Here is an 18634-nt window from a genome sequence, read left to right on the forward strand (position 1 = left end):
ACATCTTTCTGTTCCTGCTCCTCATCATCTGTTCTGCTACCTCTGCTTCCACCTACCTCCACAGAAGCCATAGCATTTTGGACCTTAGAAACCAGCTAGTTCCCATTTTATAAAAACCTCCTAAGAGAACTTGACACGAACAGTTCCTTGCCTCTGCAAGTCCCCTTTGTGCTTCTGACACTGCGGGCTGAGGGAGCACTCATTTCCTGAATGCTACTCACCGTTGATGCTCTAGTTCTAGATTAAAGTCTAATCTAGACATCCTTCCTCCTCTTGTTGACAGATGCTGCTCAGGCCAGGGACGGGCCTCCCCGGGAAACCTCTCCTCGGGAAGCCCCTGCATCGGGCTGGGCAGCCCTAGGTCTTTCCTACAAAGTGCAGTGGCCACTGCACATTCTCTTCACGCCTGCTGTCCTGGAAAAGTGAGTATTTCCACGTTTCTCGCAGGTAGTTAAGACCCACCTTACTTCCAAGGGAAGGAAGCAGGAATAGAATTGGTGGGAGAACAGTAGCCACCCTGTAAATCAGAGGTTTCAACTCAGATGCCTTGAGGGGCTGCACAGAAAACAGTAAGTGAAGCCACTGACCTGAGAAGTGGGGAGTGGTGGGGACTGGAATGAGAGGGAGGGTCAAACCCTTAAAACTATGAAAGGTTCACGTGCGTTTTTAATGCCAAAACAAGCAGTTTGACCCCTGGGACACGCAGTCCCTGCCCCACATGGGCCTGGCCCTGGGTAATCCCTCAGGCTGACCCAGTTCCTCCCTGACTTCTGTGACTATATTTACTGGGAAGACTTTCTAAGCTCGAGCGTTTGCTGTGGATTTCAGCCACTGGAGAAGATCACCTCCTTATCCCCAGGGAGAGGCAGTGGGGCAGCCCAGCCCGCTGGGGGTGGAGTGAAGGGGCGTCACTCCAGGTGGGAAGACTCTTGGATCCGCCTGGTCTTTACCCTGAGAGCCTGCCAAGTGCTGTTGCTCGGCTCCGTCAGGACCTAACGTCCCTGAACCAGAGGGAGACTAGCGCTCTAGAGCAGTGGTTCTGAACCTTCTGGCCCTTTAAATACAGTTCCTCATGTTGTGACCCAACCATAAAATTATTTTCGTTGCTACTTCATAACTGTAATGTTGCTACTGTTATGAATTGTAATGTAAATATCTGATACGCAGGATGGTCTTAGGCGACCCCTGTGAAAGGGTCCTTCGGCCGCCAAAGGGGTCGCAACCCACAGGTTGAGAACCGCTGCCTAGAGAAAGGAAGCAGGAGAAGCATATTGGACTGGTGATGGCCTCTGAAATCCATCCCCAAGCCGTTTCAGGAATGTCCCAAATCCTGTGACATATTCTGCCGCTGGCCCCTGGCCTGGCTGGAGGATGGACGTGGTCATGCTCAGGCTAGGGGAATGGAGACAAGGGAAACAAATGAACAGCAGGGCCTCTCTTATTCCTCCCTCTTCCTGTTCACAACCCGCTTTACTTTTGGGTAGAGAAGCTTAGAGTGAGAGACATAAACTGGAAAAGATAAGGCTTGTTCGGGGGGCAGATTCTGTGGCAGGTTCAGAGCCCACAGCCCCACAGTCCGCTCACCTCCTCACTTGAAATGCCCTTAAAGAAATCAAACTCAGAGGTATTTTTAAACTTCTTATTTTGAAAATCTCCTATGGACTATAGTGAACTCCCATGTACACATATCCAGCTTCAGTAACCATCAACATTATGGGACTTATTTTGTGTGTGTGTTTTTTTGCTGGAGTCTATAAAGCAATCCCAGACATGTCATTCACTGTCATTATGCAATTCAAAAGATGTTTATATGCACAACCACAATGCCATTATCATGCCCAATAAAATTCTCTCTTGTCTGATATCCAGTCCACATTGAAATTCCCCCAATTATCTAAAAAATGTTTTCTATGGTTTACTCAAATCAGAATCCAAACAAGGTGAACTATTTTCAATATGTTGTTCCACTAGAAATAGGTAATTTTTTAAAAACCAAATGGAATTGGATTGTCTTCCGCATGCCTACCTAGAATAGGTAAATATACGCAGTTCCACCAGGAATCAGCTGCTCATCCCATGTGTCTTCTCCGTACAGGGTTCAGCAATAGGCAGTTAGCCCCTGAGCTTGCTGCAGGGGATCTCAATGAGGGGAGCCCTCAACTTTATCTTCTCTTTGGGCTTCAGGGACAGAGAATCATATTAACCAAAATCCTTGGATCCTAACATACTCTTCCTATGGGTCCTTGAAAGACCCTCTTTTCTTCTTTCTTACACACTCTCACTCACACATACACACTCTCACTCACATATTTACACACACTCTCACACTCTCTCTTACACACACACACACACACACACACACTCTCACACACATACTCTCACTCACACACACACATGCGCATCATAAAACCACTTCCCAGCACAAAAACTAGAACATTGACAATAATTTCCATCTACCTATGTGGTCCTTCCCAGTCCTGCCCTCTTGCCTCCCGCATCCCGCAGCGACCACTATCCTAAATTCCATGTTTTCTATCACATACCTATGTTTAGTTTTATAACATCTAAATATATTCCCCCAAAGTATATACTTGTTCCTATGTAGTTGTTTTAAACACTATAAAAAAGGGTATCAGACTATACTATGTAATCTTTTGAGATTTACCTTTTTATTCAAAATGATGATATTACTGGGAGTCGTTTTGTTGTGTTGTACAGCTGAAGTTCACTTTATGGCTATGTAACAGTCCATCAAATAAATAATTTTATTTGTCCCCATCTCTAGCCATTCTTATTTCCTTCTTGCCTTTTTGGGGAGGGGCAGGTGGCACAAAGTGCTGGGGTCTGTCGAGGGATGGGCGGGGAGTGAAGTTTTCACCTTGCATAGCCTGATGTTTCTGTCCCAGGTACAACGTAGTTTTCAAGTACTTACTGAGTGTGCGCCGGGTGCAAGCTGAACTGCAGCACTGCTGGGCCCTGCAGATGCAGCGCAAGCACCTCAAATCCAACCAGACCGACGCAGTCAAGTGGCGCCTGAGAAATCACATGGCCTTCCTGGTGGACAATCTTCAGTATTACCTCCAGGTCTGTGCTGACGGAGGAGAAGGAAGGGGTACAAAGAGAAGTCCGGGACGTTGGCAGGAGTTTGGTGAAACACTGGGGTTTGAGAAAATTCACGATTTTATCAATAGGCTTGTTTCTTGGGGGCGTTTTTGAGGAAAGTGAAAATAAATGAAGGAAAAAGAGGGGTTAGGGTCCTATCAACAGTGCAGTATTTATTGTTGACCTGGCCATTATTTTTAGTTTGCTGTAACTTCCGGAATCCTGTAGGACATAACCAAGTCAGTCAGTGGAGGGGGTGTGGCAGGAGGGGATTGGGCTGGGGCAGGCGGTCAGGTATCTGCCAGGACTGGAGGCTGAAGAATTAGGCAGATAACTTTCTTCAAGGCTGGGTCTCTAAGGGAGTCTTTGGTCAGCCTTAAAGTGGCTTCAATAGGAGAAAGATGGGTGGGGGCAGGGAACTTCTGTGTCTTCCTGTCAGGCATTACTGTCCTTGAGTGCTCAGAATATGCAAGCTGCTGTAATTATTTGTGTAACTGTCTACCAGGTAGATGTGCTGGAGTCTCAGTTCTCACAGCTGCTTCATCAAATCAACTCTACCCGAGACTTTGAAAGCATCCGATTGGCTCACGACCACTTCCTGAGCAATTTGCTGGCTCAGTCCTTTATCTTGTTGAAACCTGTAAGTAGGACTGATTGGTTTTCTCAGACTGCTTCTAGCTTGAATGTTTCCTTAGCCACTTTGAGTTGCCAGGATATGGAACTATCATTAAGTAATTGTTTACCCTCCATTTTAAACAACTTATAAAGCAAAATGAAAGGGAATGTTAAAAGGGAACTTAAATGTCTTTGCATCTCTTAAATATATCATAGGGTGTGGTGAGCAGCTATATATCGATGACAAAATATGGGTTTAACCCTCAGAAGGAAGGATTTCAAGAAATTTAAAAAACCTTTCTGACACCACAGAAAGACCAACAAAAAGCATATAGAATTTACTTTTCTAGTATTGACTTCTTTTTAGCAAGAGGGGGGAAGGAGGAGAGAGAGAGGTGAACATTGATTTGTTGTCCCACTTATTTATGCATTCACTGGCTGATTCTTGTATGTGCCTTAACCGGGGATTGAACCTGCAACCTTGGTATGTCAGGACGATGCTCTAACCAACTGAGCCACTGGGCCAAGGCTAGAAATCTTTGGATAAGGATCAATCAGTGTTTGAAAGTTGTTTTCAGACAATTGGAGTCGTGAGTGTCTCCCTCTCCATGTATATGAGTGTATATATGTACACACACGTATGTATGTATGTATGTCTCCTTCAGGGAAGTTATTCTCAACTTTGGATCCACATGGGAATCTGGGAACTTTAAAAAACGAGGCCCAGCCCTAACCGGTTTGGCTCAGTGGATAGAGCGTTGGCCTGCGGACTCAAGGGTCCCGGTTTTGATTCTCGGTCAGGGGCATGTACCTTGGTTGCGGGCACATCCCCAGTAGGGAGTGTGCAGGAGGCAGCTGATCGATGTTTCTCTCTCATCGATGTTTCTAACTCTCTATCCCTCTCCCTTCCTCTCTGTAAAAAATAAATAAAATATATTTTTTTAAAAAAAAAATGAGGCCCAGAGCACTTAAATTAGAGTCCCTGGAGTGGGACCCAGGTACCAGTATTTATTTTTAAAATATTTTTTTCTTGAATTTAGAGAGGAAGGAAGAGAGAGATAGAAACATCAATGATGAGAGAGAATCACTGATGGGCTGCTTCCTGCAGGCCCCACTCCCACCCCGAGGATTGAGTCCACAACCAGGGCATGTGCCCTGACCGGGAATCAAAGTGTGATCTCCTGGTTCATAGGTCGACGCTCAACCACTGAGCCACGCCGGACAGGTGGTACAAATATTTTTTAAAGCTCACAAGCTGATTCTAATTCCAGAATTAAAAAAAAAAAAAGATTGAAATGACCTTTTGTAGGTTATACTGTAACGGTTACCCTTTATCTCTGATGTGAGCTGTGCCACACCACAAGCACTGCAGACTCCTCTTTTTCCTGGTTTGGGGCTGTTAATGTTGCTGCACTAAGGGAGAGTGAGTCATATAAATACACTCCAAAGGGTTCTGTGAATTGAAAGCCACCAAGAACCACTGTGACAGGTATGCTGTCTTTGTATGGCAAGAGTGCATCCTTGGGGAAAGCAGACTCTAAGAGCAGGTAGTCATCACTGAATATTTATTGAGTGCTTACTGTATGCAAGGCACTAGGGATACAAAGAGGTATAAGTCATGGCTCTGCCCTTAAGGAGCTCACAATCTAGTTGGAGAAACAGGACATACATACACACACAGATCAGTAACAACATAGATGGGCTGAACAAACACGAACCGAATAGTACAGATAATATAGAGGAGAGAGAATTAGGGGGTCACTAAAGGCTACAGTAGGAAGGAAGCGCTCCACTGAGGAGCAGGGCCTGGTATTAGGAGGAGAGTGTCCCAGGCACAGGGAGCAACACTGAAAGCCAAGCTCAGGCAGGAGCACGCGCGGTGGGTCCATGAAACGGTGACTGGTTGGTTTAATTGGCTAGTGTGGAGGTTTTGTGCAGGGGCGACTAAGAGAGCAATAGCATCTTTGCCAGGAAGGGGTTTGTTTTACACGTGTTGCGTTTGGAGGAGTTGGCAGGACTTGCACATGACATTCTCACTCCTAAGGTCAGACGTGGGAGCATGAGAATAAGTTAGTTCTTAGATTTTCCAAAATGTTTAATGTCACAGATCTCCTTTTTCCTAATGCCAACCTTGTTTCCTGTATAGGTGTTTCACTGCCTGAATGAAATTCTAGATCTCTGCCATAGCTTCTGCTCGCTGGTCAGTCAGAACCTGGGCCCCCTGGATGAACGTGGGGTCGCCCAGCTACGCATCCTGGTGAAGGTGAGTGGCCTGGCCAGTGACAGTGGGCAGCCCTGTCCAAAGGATAGAGATGGCTTTGCCAATGGGAACCATATCTTTCTCTTTGAGGCAATAAAGCATTCCCCATACATACACACAGAAATAGATGACAAGATACAAATTTAAAACGTTACTGGTTGATTTTGAAGAAGGTAATTTTGTGCTGCCTCAGCATTCAAAAACAGGTCAGCCCTGGATAGTTTATTCAGCCCACCAATATGCATCGGCTTTGCTCTCACTCTCTCATGGCCAGGCTCCTTACTTCCTTCAACCGACTCTCTATCTCCCGGAGATTATAATGATCTCCTGTAACAAAACGCGCAGGCTCTCCACAGCCCCGCACACGACAGAACGTATGAATTTGAAGCTGGCTACGAAGTTCCTACTGAGGATGAGAGGACTTCCATAGGAAGTCCGAGTTCTGTGGACTCAGCACTACGAAGGCATTTCAGGAGCTAAGAGAAAGGGGCATGTGGGAAGGCCAGGTGGTGCTATAGAATTCTGAGCAAGGCTTTTCCCAAGGAACAGCCCGTCCCCTCACCACATGGATAGTTGGTGAGTCAAGAGGAATAGCAACTTGAGTCCTTCTCTCTGCAGGGCTTTAGCCGTCAGTCTTCACTCCTATTCAAGATTCTCTCCAGTGTCCGTAATCATCAAATCAACTCGGATTTGGCTCAACTACTGTTACGACTAGATTATAACAAATACTACACCCAGGCTGGTGGAACTCTGGGCAGGTAGGAACAACCCCTGGGGAACTCAGTGGACTATGTATGTGGCTTTTATAAGACCAGTTGTAGAATTCCAAAGCCGGAAGCAGGCTTTAGCCATTACCTAACCAGGGATGGGGAGGTCTGGCCCGTGGGCCGTATAAGGCCCACAAAGTCATTTGGTCTGGCCCTGCCAAGGCATTAGACGTGAGATAAATGTTTGACCAAATATAGCAGGCTAATTTTTAAGCTGATAATTTTGTTTGGCTTACAAATAATATAAATATCCAAATGGCCCTTGGCAGAAAAAAGGCTCCCCACCCCTGTTCTAATCCATATATCTTCATTTTATAAACAAGGAAACGAAGGCTCAGAGAGAGAGAGGGCTGTGTCTGATCATCTTTAATAATCTTAATGGATATTTCCCAGTGAAAGTCATCATCATAGTAAAAGACTAAACTAGGCTGAGAAGGGTTTTAAGTTCTTGGCTAGGTTGTGTATTGCCATGCTGGGGAGCAGCATGGGTTCAGTTCCCAGTTCTGACATTAACTAGCTGTGCAGCTTCCGAGTCTGTGCAAGCAGAGGATCGCCCCTGCTAACTCTAAACTTCTTAAATCTAATACTGAGATGCAGTGGTTGTTGGCCTCACTCAGGTCTGTCCCATTTTAAAGAGCACTTGATTCTCCTTTCTCTCTCTGAAATGTCAAGCATATTTTCCTAAGCAATTTTAACAGGAGTCAGAGAAACTTTGAGTTTTAAGATGACATTATCTAGATCACAATTTACCCTGATTCATATTTCTGTGAAGAAAATCTTAGCAAAGCATGTTTGATGAGGTGTTTCTTTTTTCTCCTTTTTTTCTAGTTTCGGGATGTGAACATTTCTGGTTCACAAACTAAAATAACAAATCTATCCCCGTTGCATTACACCTTTAACAGAAGACTCAAAACCAATATCCCATTCTCTAGCCACTCACCAAATATCTGCAAACTACTGAGATGGCTCTGCCTTTTGCTCTAGAAGCGATTACTGAACATTCAAGAGTACAGATCCTTCCCTTGTTCCCTTGGGGAAGGGTCTGCCCCCTTTAGGGAGTTCTGAACTTGCCCACAAAGGAGGACATGTGGCATCAACTCTCCCTCTGCTGACCATGCAAGATCCATTCCATTGAGGACATTTGTCAGATAAGTTCATTTACTGAGCACCTACTATGTGCCTAAGTACTGTTCAAGCTGCAAGAAACACAGCAGTAAGTAATCACATATCAGAAAGTGAAATATTTGTGGCCAGTGTGAAAAAGGAATTATATTTACAAATAGGTCGGCTGCTGGATGTTACCACTGAGCCAGGAAGGCACCAGGTAAGAGAGACTGTTCCATCCTTAAGGATTTTCAAAACTGTGAATCTGAAGAATTTTACCAATAACTTCCAATTATTTCAGACTGGTAAAAGGACAAAACTAGCTATTGACAATGTATTTAAAGTATTGTTTAACAAAGAAAAAGTTCCTTAAAAAAAAATGAGGTCAAATTGTTAGATTTCACATACTGAAATTAGAATTATCCCATTTTAGGAGCCCAACCATCACTAGTAATCACTAATATTTATATCATTGTGAATGAAAATAAATATTCATCGAATAATTTCCTTTAAACCAAAAAAGAATGCAGTATTCTGGCCTCAGTTTGTAGCCACTCAGTCTGGTCCTCACATCTTCATCTACCACATACTCTACCACCCTTATTCCCTGCCATTTCAGCTAGAGATGACCTCTTCCACTGCTGCCCCTGGAGCCGGGGCTAGCAGACCATCGCCTGCCGCCTGTTTTTATAAATAAAGCTTTACTGTTACACACCCTCTCCATTCGTTTACCCATGGTCTGTGGTTGCTTTCATGCCATCATGGCAAAGGTGAGTAGCTGTGACACACGAAATGGCCCACAAAACCTAAAATGTTTACTATTTGGCAGAAAAAATAGTTTTGGCCCCTGTTTTACAGATCGAAGATATCAACAGGGATGATGCTCCGGGTAGGGAAGGAACAACCTCCAGCATCTGTGACGATAGTAATGAAATTTAGTACCTGTGACTAGTACCTATAACGTTTCCAAGTTGTTGTCACTGTTTCTCGTGTTGATCCCTGTAGAAAGTCACTGCTCATTCACACCGATTGGTCCTTTTGCCTTTTAGCTCTGAGAACACAGTACCCACAGGTCAGTTTGGTGAGTGCAACTCTAAGAAGACAGATATTTTTTAATTGCCAGGAAACTCAGAACTATGCTGAATTTCACTCAACTTTTGGCACAACTATTAACCTGGACCTACTGTAAAATTTATTTTTTAGATATAGTGAATTTTAGACATCCCAGGATGACCTTTTGACAGTGAAGCTACAGAAAACTTTAAAAGTCACTCCTTGCTATTTTCCTTGCCTGGCTGTCCTCCTACAGTGAACAAGCTTATTGAAAACCACAGAGAAGGTACTGTTTGTCTTACTGCTTCTTCTGAGATTAAGCTCAAAGAAGTGGATGAAGAAATCCCAGTTACTACAACCAAAGAGATTCAACATTTATTTTATCATAAAAGTCCAGCAAATAAAACTATATACAAGATCCATGCAAAGAATCCAATTACACACAAGACACATTTAAAACCTTGTTAAAACACAATCTCCACAACAGCAAGGAATAAAACCAGTAAGACCAAGTATCCTTAGTGAGAAATATAATCGTGTTTATATTTTGGATGCTGCTTGAATCCAATTCTCTCCCCCACAATGAGGCACTGGATCACCCACTCTTGTGACACCACCGGCAGCTGCAATGCCTCCGCACACTTCAGCACCGAGGCCGGGCACGAGGGGTCCGTCACCACCACGTCAAAGACCCCTAAAGCGATATCTGCGGGAAGCAGGGGAAGGTGAACAAGGAAAGGAGACTCAATATAACCCTCCATTAAAAAGCCAGATGTGCCTTCTAGCCCGTACATCCCACTCTGCCCAAACTAAAACCCTGTATGTCAAACACAGCGTGCAACTGATCACAACCAAATGTGAAGTTATCCCTGAATGCAGACCTTACAGAAATGTTTAGCAAATGCACCACTGGACACCAATCGGAGCACGCACAGCCCAGTGCTTCAATCATGTTGGCTCACCCCTTGAAGGTGGTGCTTTGCTTCTCTCAGGTTAACCTTACCCGTGTAGCTATCATCAGGACTGAGACAGACCACAAGGCTTCATTGCTATGGGTCTAAGGATATCCTTGGAGCAACAACCACACACACATTCTTTCCAGGTACCTTTGTTGTGGGCACTTGAATGGTGCTGCTTCACAGAGGCTGCCCCCCCGGTCATGAGGATCTCAGACCAGAGCTCCAGGAAGTTCTGCTGTTGGTCTGAAACCAGGAGTACCTTCAGATTCTGGAAAGGGTTTTCTCGGGGTTGCCTATGAAGGAGGCAGAGACACAGCACCTTGGAATTGGAAGGAGTCTTCGCATGATAGATAATAACAACAGCCCTTCTACGAAGGGACTGAGGTACATCTGGATGCTTTAGAAACCCCTGCATCTGGGCACCACACTCCTTCCCTCTTTCTGTGAACGATGTGTATTCTCTGGGATCGTGGTCTTCTAATCCACCCCTTCCATTTCCATGTTTGTCCTGGGCCCAGGAATAAGCCAAATCATGCTCCTATGCCTACTTTTTTTTTTTTTTTTTAATTTTATTGATTTCAGAAAGGAAGGGAGAAGGAGAGACAGAAACATCAATGATGAAACAAAGTCATTGATTGGCTGCCTCCTGCATGCCCCCCACTGGGGAACAAGCCCGCAAACCGGGTATGTGCTCTTGACCAGAATCAAATCGAGGACCCTTTAGTCTGCAGGCCAGTGCTCTATCCACTGAGCCAAACCAGCTATGACCTAAGCCTACTAGTACATTTTTAAATGCCTTACTTAAAACTTAGTCCTCTAACCTTATAGGTTGAGAATATTGAACCGACATGGAAGTGCTCACACATTTTCACAAGGTCTCTAAACAGTGTACCCTAAGGAAGTAAACTAGGCGAACTGCTTAAGTAATCTCAAACCTATTCAAAGTCTGTAATGTATCGTGTGATCATTCCAGTTTCTAGAAATATTTACTCTCTAGATTCTTGTCCTCCCGAAGCTGTTGCCTTCCTTTCCACCATTCTAGGTGGGCTCTTAAATACTCACCAATCCAGAATTCTCTGCTCCTCAAGGCTGTACCCAGCTGGCAGCAGATAATTGCGGTAATTCTGGAGCTGGTTGGCATGGCAACTGTCATGGACCCAGACGTGAGACACACAAGGAATCCCACTGGCAAGGCACAGGAAGTACTTCCGGGTTCGACAGTGCTGATCCGCAATCAGGAGACACTGGTAAGCCGTGTTACACTGGAAGAAAAGGAGCAGAACTGATGGGTCTGGTGATGTCTATGCAAAGCCCCCAAACAGTCCATGTCACGGAGAACAGATCCGAACACCCAATACAGCTGCCCTTGACCAACATGGGTTTGAATGGCATGGGTCCACTTACGGATTTTTTCAATTGACCCACACAGTTCAAATCCGTGTTCAAAGGTCAACTCTGCTCTTGGGAATCCAGGGGGAGGATTCGACTGGTTACATGTAGGTTTTCCCCTGCGTGAAAGGTCAGCCCCCTGTAACCCCATGTTGTTCAAGGATCCAAATTATGATTGAGCCTGTCCTGCCCAAGGTCTCTCCTCACTGACAGGCCCAGGGGCTCTCCTTGCCTCACCTGCAGCTTTCTGGGGGCCTAAATCCTGAAGGGACAACCGAACTCCATGTATCCAGCATTTCAGGCAAAGGATCAGAAACATTGTAACAAGGATTTCTATTAAACACAAATTTTAATCTGCTTTGTCCCAACAGATTAACCCAAGACTCTAACTTCTCTTCCTTGTACACAGTAAAAATTCTATTTTATGCAACAACCTTTTGGCCGTTTCCCAGTTCCTGAAATCTCTGGCTACTGTCCCTCCTGGGCCTCTTCTCAGTGCAGCAGGTGGGCTCTCCATCACTGCGCCCTGGGAAGCTTCACAAAGAAACTCCTCACCTGAGCTTCATTGAAGTCTTCGAGAATATAGCCAGCTCCTGCCCGAAGCTGGGATTCTGTGTACTGCTTGTTGAAAGGAGGAATTTCTAAAAATTCTATATATAAAAACAAACAGACAACCAAGATAACAATTACTACTAGTGGTTTCTTATTTGCTACTTTATGCCTGCCTCTTACTGCCCCCTCTGCCTCCCCAGCTATCTCCAGAGCACTATATCCCAAAGACGGCTCAAGGGCTTCCCCAAGGCTCAGAAAGAGATCTGTCTTGAGGCCCATAGAGTGCTGCCAAAAGGACAACAGGAGGGGCAGGGAAGATGAGAACGGAGGTAGGTCCCAGACCTACAAACATCGAGCATTTCTGCACCGAGACAGAGTCATCAGACTGTTCATGGGGAATGGACGCAATCACTTCCCATAGTGACACGTTCCAATGTGAGGAACCTTCACCATCAGGAAGCTCTTCCTCATGTCTACCCTGTGTCTCCTTCAAACTACGCCCATTGTCCTAATTCTGCCTTTTGTGGAGAACAGCTAGTTAGCACTTCTTATAACAAAGCCTTCCAATTCTCCCTTCAGCTGTTTTACCCCTTGTGCACTAAAACACTGATGAACCAGAATGCTCAAAGTAGGGTTTTTAAAATTTAAAAGATTAAGTGAAGATTAGCCGAAAATCCTGTTCAACCTTTTTATTGAAAACTATCTACCTTTGATGATCTTGAAGTACCTCAGGACACTGAACATCAATGACTGCTCTACAGTCTTGAGGGTGAAGTAGAAGTTATGAGAGATGAGGCTGAAGTTGTAATGACCCTAGGCAATTAGAAATCGCTTCTTTTGACCAAATATCTAATTTGAGCTTGTTTTCTTGTCATCTGCTCCTCTCATATATAAATAACACATTAAAAAAAAAGAAAAAAGCAAGACATTAGAGATTTTAGTTAATTCGGGTTTCTGTGAAATTAAGTGCCAACATACTTATCACAAATAAAAAACCCAACCAAATGCATAGAAGTTCAATGCCAAGACCATTTCCCTTCCCAGCAGACCCCTGCAGCGATGGCTCCCCCTCAGGTGCCCGCCCTGCCTGCTGGAGCTCCCCAAACTCGGGCCTCTACACCTTGAGTAGGTCTGATTGGCCAGCCTATTCACTTTTATTGCTCTTTTCTTGATTCAGCATTCTCCACATTTTTCTCAAAATGAAAGAAAACTGGAAATCCTAAAAGGAGTACTTCTCAGCTTTGTCACTGTCCTTTGACCCATCGGAATATATCATGTCACATTTTCAGTGCCAACCACTCCACTGCCGAGTCCCCGCGGCGGTCCTTTACTTTTCTCAGGACTTCTGTTTTACGTCTGCTTAACCCAGCACTGTGTCTAGCCTTGTCCTGTTTAATTACCATTCGTATTTCCTTGCATTTGTGTGGTCAAATATTACCTAGGTCTAGGCAGTCCATTTTTCTAATGTTTCTGAATTCGTTTGGATTTAAGTGACCCTGCCCAACCAGAGGCTAAAATGAATAGGTTTTTAATCCCCTCATTTAAATCAAGGATAAAGATACTAAATAAAACCACTCCAGAGTCACTCCCTGTGGCTGATGGGCCACCTACCAAGACAGGGTTCAATGTTCTTAGCTATTTAATAAATGTCTCAAGTTAAATTCAAATATTTTACTGAGCTCCTGGCATCAAAGAGATTCCCATTTATTTGCAAAACATATCACATAGTTTTTTGAAAACTACAGAGGGTTGTTTTAGTGCAGGTGTCTCTAGGCTTCTTGAGATTGAGGAACCTCTAGACATTCTGTTATGCCAAAAAGATCAAGGGTTTTGGTACAGGTGGGGGAATGTCCAAGGATGAAAGAGCAACATAAAGCAGACATTTTCACCATGACCACAATTTCCATGAGAAACCTGGCGATCCCTCTAAAAAACTGTCCAAATTCCTCCTCATTTACACAAGGCCTCCCTCTCCTCACTCCTGGTTACAGGATGGGATTAAAAACATTTGCTGTCCCAGCAAGGGAGAATAGAAGGGGTTTTTATGGGTTGAGTTTATAAGATCTCACAGGTTTTTAAGGAACTGGACAGTCACAATTCATACCAAAACTAGCTTTCTTGACCATGACATACCAACAAATAAAACATCTACAAAGCTGCCTTGTGAAGTCCTGGTCCAGGGAAGGGTTGATGAGTGTGTTGGAGAATAAAGACTAAAGTCCAGTAATATTGTGAAAGCAAAATAAAGCAAGACCACAAACACTTTTGATGCCATGACAAACCTCTTCTCAGAATCCTCAAGGGACTATGATCCAAGTAAAACCACATTCTTGGCTAGGAAAGTCCTCACACACCTTATCTCCCATTGTACCTACCTGACTTCTGTCTGACAAACGAGGCTTAGTATATACTTAACCTTGAAACTCCCACACCCTACAGCCTATACACTGATGACTCTGTTTAAGCACCTTCCAGAGCATAAACCTTAAATGCAACTTCCTGACCACCCTTCCCACGTCCCTGTGCAGAGCCCCACGCGGCTGCAGTTGCTAAGACACAGTTTTGGTTAATTAGGAAAGAGTCACCCGCACACCTGAACTACCAACCATCACAAACCTGCAGTGGTGCTATCTCACCATCACCAGGTTCCCTAATTTGATTCCCTTTTCTAAGACTCAACATTAGCCAGAACTTGAACCTTTAGAAAACATCATTCCACTTGGACCTTGAGCTTTCACAGCTACATTTGGATACTGCCGCCAATTACTTACATTAAGTTATATACATTTGTACCTGTCCATTTCCTCTCCTAGATCACACACAGACAGTTGAAATAACTTTACCTCTCCCCACTGAAGCCTTCACTCCAACCCTAAGTAGCAGACAACACAGAAATACAACGTACTGATTTAGTTTAAGGTTGAAGAGGAAGAGGAGTTGAAAGGCCTAGAAGCAGTTTCTCTGAAGTCACCCGGGGCCCTGGGCACCCCATATTCCCAGTCTTACACAGACCTCAAGAGAATGAACTTGCCCCCATGTGGGTTTCCTCGGGCAATTGGCCCTAGAACACATGGGGATCCAGAAGCCTGTCTTGGATGACTAGTGGGTAGAATGAACACTGGGTTCTAGTCCCAAACCTACCATTATCGTGGACAGAAAGCAGTTATTTAACCTCCAAGCTTGTTTCCTCATCTGTGAAACAGATGAAAAGATCTATCTCCCATCTGCCTAACAGGAATTGTTTTGAGAACCCACTTACTAAGGAGAATTTTGTGAAAATAGTCTATAAACCAAGAATCAGGGCTATATTAATTTTTCCTGACCAAGACCCCAGGTGCCAATTGTCCTGCCTCCTCTACAGACGGCCGGGGACCACCAGGCACATAACGTGAATGGAAATGAGGAGGTGCAGGCGGCAGAGCCCCCAGGTCTCCCTAGGGCCTTACCTTCCTCTTCCTCACTGCTTCCTGAAGGACCGTCTGGCAGTTTGGAGCGACTGGCCAGCTTGTCGCTTGTGGTGGCCATGGTAAGGAGAAAGGCATAGCCTAGGAACAAGGTCTTGTTGAGAGGCAAAGGCCCTCTGTGCTCGTCCAGGGTGGAGGGCTCCCCCATGTTGTCTCCACTCTCACAGGGGCTCACGAACTCTCCTGCCCCCACCGCACCTGCGAGAGACAGAGGCAGAGTTACCAGATGGATACAAACCGTGGCCAGGGCATGACCGGTGGGTAGGAATGCCCTGATGGACTTTTCACCAAAAACCATTCATTCCTATGGCCAACAACCTAGAACAAAACTCAGCGCGCAAAACTTACTTATATATTTTACACAGTCGTGACAATGTATACATTGTTTTCATAAATGAATCCACTTTTTTATTACCAAGAAATGTCCCCAAAAGATAAACCCTGACATCACCAAAATGGTGCATAGAATACTTGGTAGTGAATGTATTTTTTACACGTTGATGGAGCCACATCAAAACAGCCTGTTTCAACTGTGCCAGTTTCCAACACCTGGGGGGAGGGAAGTGACCCAGCCAGTGCAGGACTCCCGGAACACCCATGCTCCGAGTGCACCCAATAAATCCTTGAAGAAAATGAGTACCTGACTTGGAGAAGCTGAATCGTAGGCTCATTAGGAGGCTAAGATGACAGACAGGTCATGCCTCCCTAAAATAAAACCAGCAGCAAGAGCACAGGGTGACGGAGCACGTATGAGCCTGGACTTCAAAGCCAGCTGGCCTGCGTCTGAACTCTGGATCACCTCGGAAGACTTCTGTGCCTCAGGTGCTTTAACTGGAAGGGGAACGCTAGCGCCTGTCCCCCATGGGGATGCTATGAGGTGATATGTATGCAGCACTGCACCCCTGCTTCACACACCCTGAAGCTCAGCAGAGGTGTTAACAGACTCAAATACACAGGAAGCAAAAGCAGCTCTGCTGCCAGGACCATGAACCCACCATCAACTTCCTCCTCTGCGGACTGAGCTCCCTCCGGGCAGGCGCTGAGGCCTGGACCTCTGCCTCCCGCAGCCCAGAGGCTGGGCTGCCTCCCAGCAGAGGCTCAGTCAGCAGCAGCTGGGTGAACTCTGTCAATAAGAAGCATGAAGGGCTGAAGCGGGTTGTCAGGGACCGTCGGGAGAGGGGAGATGCAGGCCTGAGGGCCTGAAGGTGAGAAGGGAGCAGCTGCCAGAGGTAGAAGATGGTGCTGGGAAAGGAAGAGATCAGACCGAAGACTGATGTCCACCTTTTTGAAGAGGTGAAATGTCACCTATTTTGAATCTGCTTAAAACTCAGTATTTCTCCTTTCCCTCCCAGAACCTACAGAGAAGTCAACGGATGTTTCCGATCAAGACTGTCTCTATCCACCCCCACTGCACTCTGCTGGGAAGTGGGGGAGGGGATGCAGAAAGCTGTCTGAGTGGCACCCGTGGGCTGGTGAGGGCCTCCAACTCTGGAGCCAGGACAGAGGAGACAGTGCCTCCCATCCAGCTCCCTCTCTGCAGCAGCTGGCCTGGCACTGGGCCACGGTCTGAGGGAGGAGGCCGGGGAGCCTCACCAGGTTTCACAGCGGCAGACTTCCGGCCTCGCTTGGCAGGGGACCGGTCCTCTTCAGAGGTGATGAGTTTCCTTTTGCCCGAGACAGCTCCGGCGGAGGCACGCGGGCTTTCCGTGACCTTCCGGGTCGGGGTCGTGCTGCTGCTGCTGGAGGCAGTGTGGGTGGCTGGGGAGCTGATGTTGCTGCGCCGTTTCCGTTTCCCTTCCACCAAATTATCTGTGACAGGATAAGCCAAAGGTCGGTCAACTTCTCCATCTAAGGCCTGAACTCCAAGAAGATGGGCAGAGCCTGACTCAGACACCGCCGTGACCTTTCACCAGCCTCCCCCGGGGCAGAGGCCTTTCAAGGCCACCATCCTTCCTGTTTCCATCTCTGCCATGACTGACACGTGTGTGTTCCCCAACAGAACTGGGGAGCCAGCACAACCTGACGACTGACCATTCGGTCCTGGGGCGGAAATAAAGACAGGCAGTGGCTCCAGAAAAGGACGGCTCGGGCCATCGCATCAGCCACAGGGGACAGTAAGGCCTATGGGAGATTGCTGGATGCTCCAGAAGCCACTCCTCCCACACACAGGAGCCCAGAGGCACAGGTCTCACCTAAGCTGATATCTGCTGCCTTGGTGAGCGGCGTCACGGCCTCGTAAGGGCCGAGGCCATACTGCTCCCTCAGTCTGTTTCCTTGCTCCAAGGACAGGATGACAGCCATGCGCTTGTACCACTTCCTCTGGCCTTCTTTCTCAATGCTGTAGTACAGCTCTCCAGACTCCTTCCTGTGCCCTTTCACCACGCCTGGGTGAGGAAAACATGAAGCTGGCTGTTGTTTTCGGCTGCCCAGCACCCCTCACAAAGGCTTTGCTTTGCAGAACAGGCTAAGTACGGGAATCAGGTGATCCAACAGTGGGCTGAAGTTACGCTTTAACAAAATCCCCGTTGTCAATCTCAGATCCCACCACTTAGGACATATGTAGCTAGGACCCTGACATCGGGACGTGGAAAGTTTCCCAGCAGAAGGAACCCTTTAGTTATGAAATAAAGCTTCCTAGCCCTGGTGAGGCTCATTTAGTTGGAGCATCGTCCCGTGCACCAAAGGGTGGTGGGTTCAATCCCTGGTCAGGGCACATACAGGAGGCAACAGATCGGTGTTTCTCTCTCACATTAATGTTTCTCTCTCTCCCTCTCCCTTCCTCTCTCTCTCTAGTGGAAAAACATGTCCTCAGGTGAAGATAAATTAAATCTTCCTAAAGCCTGCCTTCATGGTTTGTAGGTGTTTAAATGGTGTTTGAAATGAAATGGCATGTGGTTTCTTAATTATCCCATTATAGCCTACTAATTCTTGGCTTCTTTCAAGGCTGAGTAATAATTCTTAAGCTATAGGTGAAAGATGACATCACTCTAAGAGAGAGAGCATGTGTCTATGTGTTTATGTCTGTGTAGCAAAATCAAAATAAAGATAGAACAAAGAAAAAAATAAATCCTGCCTAATCTTACTTCCCGATTATCTACTTTCCTGCTCTTGCTCTGATTCAGAACTTAAAGGTAAGGCCTTTAGGTTAGTTAGAAAAGCAATGTGGGGTATAAAGGAAACTGGGCTAGAATTGAGGGGACCTGCACCTAGGCCCAATTCTGCAACCACTAAGTGCGTAATCTTTGGCAAGATCCATTTCCAATCCTGTGAAAGAGATAACACTCCCTCCCCTCTATCAAGCAATAAATAATTTATACATACACACACACACACACAAACACAACACAACACATATATAAAACCAGGGCA

At 45.9% G+C, this 18634-nt stretch overlaps 2 protein-coding genes across 4 annotated transcripts in view; one reads left to right on the plus strand and one right to left on the minus strand.

Moving 5' to 3' along the window:
* TUBGCP4 (tubulin gamma complex associated protein 4) overlaps nucleotides 1-8569 on the plus strand; it is a 48187-nt gene extending 39618 nt beyond the window's left edge. For all 3 annotated transcript variants that reach the window (XM_023757561.1, XM_023757563.1, XM_006093087.3), the window contains 6 exons: nucleotides 284-422; nucleotides 2907-3084; nucleotides 3608-3742; nucleotides 5864-5980; nucleotides 6596-6735; nucleotides 7573-8569. In XM_023757561.1, the coding sequence (XP_023613329.1) occupies nucleotides 284-422; nucleotides 2907-3084; nucleotides 3608-3742; nucleotides 5864-5980; nucleotides 6596-6735; nucleotides 7573-7585 (722 nt within the window). In that variant the 3' untranslated portion in view covers nucleotides 7586-8569. The remainder of the gene's footprint in view (nucleotides 1-283; nucleotides 423-2906; nucleotides 3085-3607; nucleotides 3743-5863; nucleotides 5981-6595; nucleotides 6736-7572) is intronic.
* An 813-nt stretch (nucleotides 8570-9382) lies between these two features.
* TP53BP1 (tumor protein p53 binding protein 1) overlaps nucleotides 9383-18634 on the minus strand; it is a 73866-nt gene continuing 64614 nt past the window's right edge. Inside the window, exons 22-28 of the mRNA XM_006093100.3 lie at nucleotides 17458-17649; nucleotides 16859-17074; nucleotides 15248-15463; nucleotides 11805-11899; nucleotides 10923-11122; nucleotides 10008-10153; nucleotides 9383-9607 (exon numbers count right to left, since the gene is read on the minus strand). Coding sequence (XP_006093162.1) covers nucleotides 9420-9607; nucleotides 10008-10153; nucleotides 10923-11122; nucleotides 11805-11899; nucleotides 15248-15463; nucleotides 16859-17074; nucleotides 17458-17649 — 1253 coding nt within the window. The 3' untranslated portion in view covers nucleotides 9383-9419. The remainder of the gene's footprint in view (nucleotides 9608-10007; nucleotides 10154-10922; nucleotides 11123-11804; nucleotides 11900-15247; nucleotides 15464-16858; nucleotides 17075-17457; nucleotides 17650-18634) is intronic.

Source organism: Myotis lucifugus, unplaced genomic scaffold (assembly GCF_000147115.1).
Source record: "Myotis lucifugus unplaced genomic scaffold, Myoluc2.0 scaffold_109, whole genome shotgun sequence".
NCBI lineage: Eukaryota > Metazoa > Chordata > Mammalia > Chiroptera > Vespertilionidae > Myotis > Myotis lucifugus.